This window comes from Manacus candei, unplaced genomic scaffold (assembly GCF_025592945.1).
Source record: "Manacus candei isolate 608988 ecotype Guabito, Panama unplaced genomic scaffold, ASM2559294v1 h1tg000010l, whole genome shotgun sequence".
Classification (NCBI taxonomy): Eukaryota; Metazoa; Chordata; class Aves; order Passeriformes; family Pipridae; genus Manacus; species Manacus candei.
In genome coordinates this window covers 3,718,422-3,724,174 of record NW_026138058.1, presented here as the reverse complement: position 1 = coordinate 3,724,174, position 5,753 = coordinate 3,718,422, and the positions used below count along the sequence as shown (strand labels likewise).

The 5,753-nt window shown below is 49.3% G+C and overlaps 1 protein-coding gene across 1 annotated transcript; it reads right to left on the bottom strand.

The window, feature by feature from the left end:
* Nucleotides 1-3,716: 3,716 nt before the first annotated feature.
* On the bottom strand, nt 3,717-5,438 carry GADD45G (growth arrest and DNA damage inducible gamma). Its single transcript, XM_051777401.1, has 4 exons — nt 5,298-5,438; nt 5,080-5,181; nt 4,765-4,978; nt 3,717-4,396 (listed from the first exon to the last, which is right to left on the bottom strand). Exons 1-4 carry the CDS (start codon nt 5,348-5,350, stop codon nt 4,286-4,288), a joined length of 480 nt encoding a protein of 159 aa, XP_051633361.1. The 5' UTR covers nt 5,351-5,438; the 3' UTR covers nt 3,717-4,285.
* Between the last annotated feature and the right edge of the window lie 315 nt (nt 5,439-5,753).

Below are 5,753 nucleotides of genomic sequence, written 5' to 3'. Positions count from 1 at the left end.
CCAGGCATAAAAGGAAAATAAGCATGTAGAATAATTATACATCAATATACTGGAAGACTGGAGGAGATATTATAACCACTATAACTGTGATGTTTGGGATCTGATTATACTTTTAAAGACACCAATACATTCAAATTAATATTTCACATACACTCCAATAGTCTGAATGTTCTGTATAAAGATATTTTACTGCAGAACAATGCAGAATAATAGGAATATTCGCTCATAAGATAATTATACAAAAAGTATTAACTCAGTTTTTTACAATATCCTATTGTTGCATGTTCAGACATTACCAAGTGAGTAAATCATACCTGACACAACGAAATGGATAAGGAATGAGCAGGAATGAAAAGCAGTTTTCACAAAAACCTGTAGAAAGGATGGCTGTGGTGAGGTGCACGTGCTGTCTGTGCAGCTCCATCCCACTGCCAGCCTTAGATTCTGGCCCCTGTTCTGTGGATGAGTACTCATGAGCACAGCTGTCCACAGTGTGTGTCCCTACCAGGAATACAACACTCACACACATCCTTCTCCGCACATCTCTCCTGCACACACGTGTGATGGCATTTGCTTCCATTGGAAAGATCCTGTCTGCATTCTTGCCATGTTTTAACCTGGGAACACGCTGCTCTTTCCTCCTGATGCCAGGGGACCTGAGAGCTGGAGTAAATAGATTTACTGATATGAGACACGTCTCCCTCACGTGTCAGACAGCAGTGCTATGGCATGTTTCTGACACCAGCGTTTTTGCAAAGACTGTCTCCTTGCAGAACATATGTTAGTTCAAACAGCCTCCACCTATAACTAAAACTCAACCAGTCTGCAGAACTCTAAGCTCCTTCTCTGAGCATCCAGTGCTACAAGCACTGTTTATAACATGCAGCATATGCACAGATCTTATGCTAACAGTATTCAGTGCAGCAGTTTGCCCGTCTCTTTGTAATACAGCCTTTGTTATCTTCCTTTTTGTATTTCCTACTCAACAGAAAAGCAAAATCTTTGCTTACAGCAACTGTGTGTTGGTATTCATACATATATCCTGGTAAGATGGTAAGTAAGTTAATACAGCACATACTAAAACAATCGGGTGTCTGAAGAGATCACCATCTACAACCACAAAGAGAGAAAAGTAAACTGATGCACAGAAGTGCAACAGGAAGAAAACAGAATTAAGAGAAGGAAACCACATGCAAGGGGAAATTCCTGTCAGTCAGTAGTACTATTCGATGGTGAAATAGATACACAGGCAGAGAAGCACAAACCCATTGCTCAAAAAACCCAAAATGAAACCACATGGATCACTTCATGAAAAAACGTACTCAGAAGTATGGTCAGCACAACATGAATGTCTATGATCACAATACTGAAATACACAGTTTTTATCACCTAGTGGCACACAGGTTTAAGGTTTGATGGACGGCAGAGCCAGAAGTGTCACCACTCTGTGACTCCACTCCGTGTCCTGCACCTTCTGCCATGTCCTTCAGCTGGGTCATGTCCTGCAGAACCACCTTTTGTATCAACAGCTATTAACCTCACTCTTCTCCCCAGAGCCCCCTAACACAGCCCATCATGCCACAAACCAAGCCAGCCCCTGTAGACCATGCAGCACAGCTGGGATGTGGACACCTCAGCAGAGCTCCCAGCAGTCCTGGAAACCCATAGTGTCTCTCTCCTGGGTACTTCTGTTTCCTGGGAAGGCAAAGTACTCAGGGCACATTGCTTACTGACACAAGAGGTTAGTGTCCCCAACCTCCAGATCCCTCAGGTACCTGACAAAACACCCTGGACATCTGGTGAGCTAACCATCTCCCGAGCAGCTGTCCCCACTACAGTCAGCAATACTCAAGCCTACTGTCTACCTTTAACAACTGTATAGTTGCCCCTTGCACAGTTATATAGCTGAGCACATAAAGATGTAGATACCAGCTGCTGAATTTTTACTACATTAAGTAGAGGTGATCATTACAGATATTGGCAGCAGCACGTAACTGGCAAGTTACAGCTGTCTTTGGTTGCACCTCCGTATTAATAACACTTGCAGGCTAATTCAGTTTGGTACTATTTGCATTACAGTGCATTTGCATTGGTCTGGAAGGGGTTTCAGGAGAATTGTACCTGCCACTAAAACAAGAAATCACGTGCCTCTCACGGGGCACAGCTTACAGCTTCAAAAGGGTGATGGCAAGGCGAAGATCACGCTCCTCTCTACTCAGACGCTAGAGAACATGTTCCCACAAGGGTTTTTTGGTGCTGTCTCACTAATTTCATTGTTTGCTGCATAGTATGTTTCTTCCATAAAACCTGGAAAGTTAAACTTCTGCCGGTTACCACTGTCTACGCCTACTGTCTCAGCAAACAGAGCAGTTATGCATTCTCTCTGCCATACTTTAATGGTCTGTGTAATTGTATACATGCTTGAGAACTTCCTCTGGTCTTCTCAGGCTTTTGTTTAAACCACTCAAGGCTGTAAAGTACTGCCTATATTTCACAGGAAAGTTGATTTCAGGACAGTACACTTTAATCTGTTCTTGGCCCTGAGTACTGATTAGGCCCCAGGCAAAGAACAGAAATATGTTTCTTGGCTGCAAAATGAAGAAACCTGCATTTACTAAGAAAAAAAAATATAAAAATGTGTAATAAAGCACTCAGACTTTACATTTTCTGTGTATCAAGGCAACTGCCTTAAAGGCAGTTTCTGTTATCACAGCTGCCAGAGCTGTTCATTCTCTTGCTTCTCTGTGTGACTTCCCTAAAACCACAACTGCTCAAGACACCCCATGTTGAAGTGACCACTTTTCAGCAAATGCTACTGTCAATCACTGCAAGCCAGCCTAAAGGAAATGTAATTGTGATAACTGAGTATTTTTTGTGACTATAAAGGAAGTGAGTAGTTTAGTTTTCTTGCTCTCTGGAGAAGAGGTCTTTACTATGCCATTTTAATATCAAGTCCTAGAGCACTCATACAGTTTATGCACAAAAATGGGGTGATATTTTCCCTTTTAACACAGGGCCAAATCAGCCTGCCCATATTAACTTTTCATGACAGGATCTCTAAAAAAGGCCACTTCGTCCTTAAATTGTTTTGGACTTAATTTGGTGTTGTCATGCAATTAGGTTTTGCAAAATTGGTTTCTGGAGTGACAGCTTCTATTGTTACAGCATATGGCAATCAGAGAGCAGCTTGTGGCAGATGTGATGTTTATTCACCATTTGCTAGTTTTAGATTTAATGATGTCATTCTAATCAAAGCAAATGTTAGATGTGTTTGACATCTAAGGAGTTTCACAGCCCCCCCATCATGTTTAAGCTGCTTCTGTTAAGTGGAAACACGTCAGCTCTAAATGCATCTAAGTCATATTTAAGAACTAATGATGCAATTTACTGGAGGTCTGTATTCCAAAAATCCATGTTTCCAACATGCATTGTGTTCCTCCAGCAGACTACAAAGACCACCTATTACAATAAGTGAGCTCATTAAGCATGCAACTCCTCAGTCTTGCAAGCTGTTGCGATAAGCAGCTGTTGCAAGAGGGTAAAAGGTTGAATTATCAACTTGGACAGCACAGCACTTCATTCAGCCAGCCCGGGACAGTATTTGAGCAATAGCTCCATTACTGTGGAGTATACCTCTGACTACAGCACACAAGCAAAGCATCAGTGGTATTTCAGTGACATGCTTCCCCACCCAGCAAGCAAGACACTCCCAGAAATTAATTGTCAAAAATTTATTATGAAAGCTTCAATAGCAGCAAATATTTCAATAAAAGTTATTGCATTATTAAACCAGTTCTGCAGAGTGACCCAAGAGGCCTGTTGAAGTCTGTCTGCTTTGGAATCTCTGTATTTGTCTCAGTAACCAGTCCCCAGCAGTCCACCAAATATTGAAACTTTCTCCTGTGTGTTTTGCAGACAGCACCAACAGTTCCTAGTTCCAGAACTCTATCCAGTCCTTCTGGAAAGTTTTGGCCCACTTCCCCCAACTTTCTCTCTCCCTTCTGAAACAGCTCCACATGGCTGACAAACTTGCAATACTTCTTTCAGTTCCATGGTATGTCAGCCTCTCCATGGTTGCAGCCTACTGAGGCTCACTGGTGAGGTGAGCTGTTCTCCTCTCTTTCTCCTCTGTAAGAGCCCACTGCATGCCAGTCTGAGGGACCTTAATCCAGTCTCTTGACCAGGCTAATCCATGGAATCAGCAGCTTGTTGCGCAGTTTGGTGAACCCACACCACGTTGAGAATGCAACAAAGGTTTCAGCCTCCCCAGTGCACCGGGTCACCATCACTCGGGCAGGGTGATGGTTGGCACCCAGTCATTGACATTTCGGCTCTCTTCACAAAACAAGTTCAGGTTTTCAAGAGCTGGGTCCTTCCAGCCTTCTTCACTCGGGTTCTGCCAGAAAGAAAAAAAGTTGCACACCATGAGTGCTGCCCGCTAGCTGAGGTCAGCATAATATTTACAGAAGCATTAGCTTAGGATGCCAGGCACTTCCAGACAGTTTCTGTCCTGACACAGACAAGGCAGGAAGCAGAGATGTTGCCCTTGTGGACAAGGGAGGAAACCCACAGTTACGAGAAGTGCTGCCTCCTACTACTACTGCTGCTCAGCTGACTGTCTGTGTGCCAAGCGCCCTTTCTGTGCCCAGAGGAGGACTCGACCACCAGCCGCGGGCGAAGGGGCCGCCCCGACAGGCTGTGGCCGCGCGGTGCCGAGCCCGGCAGCGGCGGGGGGACAGCGCTCGCCTCCCGCGGGACACCCACCGTGATGAGGATGCAGTGCAGGTCCCGCGGCTCCCCGGACTCCTCGCTGGGCCCCACGATGGCCGCCAGCTTGGCCACGTCGTTCACCCGCACGATGTCGATGTCGTTCTCGCAGCAGAAGGCTTGGATCAGAGTGAAGTGGATCTGCAGGGCGATGTCCCCCTCGTCCTCCTGGTCCGCGGCCAGCACGCAGAACGCGACGTTGTCAGGGTCGCTGTAAGAGAGAAGCGGCGTCTCGATGAGCCCCGCGGCCGGCGCCGGCCACCCCCGCCGCCCCGACTGAGCACATTCCCCCGGTCCCGCCGCCCTACTTACACATTCATCAGCTTGGCCGACTCGTAGACGCCGGCGGTGAGGCAGCCTCGGCGCTGCGCCGACACCAGCAGCTCGTGGAGGGCCGTGCCGGCGCCCTGCATCCTGCGGACCGGGAGAAGGCACAGGGTCAGCGCGGCGCCGCCACCGCCGCCACCGCCGCCCCGAGACCGCCCGCTGCGCGCTGCCCCCCGCCACGGCCCACCGCCACCCGCACGTACCAGTCGTGGCCCACGGGCGCAGGCTGCTGTCCGTGGATCTCCTCCAGAGTCATGGCAGCGAGTCCCCACAGCGCGGCGGCTCCGTCAGCTGCTCGACAGGCGGCTCCTCGACAACAGCCCCGAGCGCTCTGAGGCGACGGCAGCGCGGCCCGCGCTACTTATAGCCCGCGAGGGAACCTCCCGGGCTCCCATTGGCCGGCGGGGGAGAAAGGGGCGGCTTTATTATGCTAATCGGCGCGCGCCGGAGAGGAAGCGCGGGGGGGGGGAGGGAAGGCGCGGCTCGTGCCGGGAGGCAACGGGGGGGGGGGGGAGGGGGCGGGGCGGGGCGCAGGCACGCGCCGCCCCGCCCCGGCCGAGCCTGAGGGGACAGCGGGGGGGGCACCGGCCACTGGGCTGGCACCGGCCACTGGGCTGGCACCGGCCACTGGGCTGGCACCGGCCACAGGGCTGCCGGGG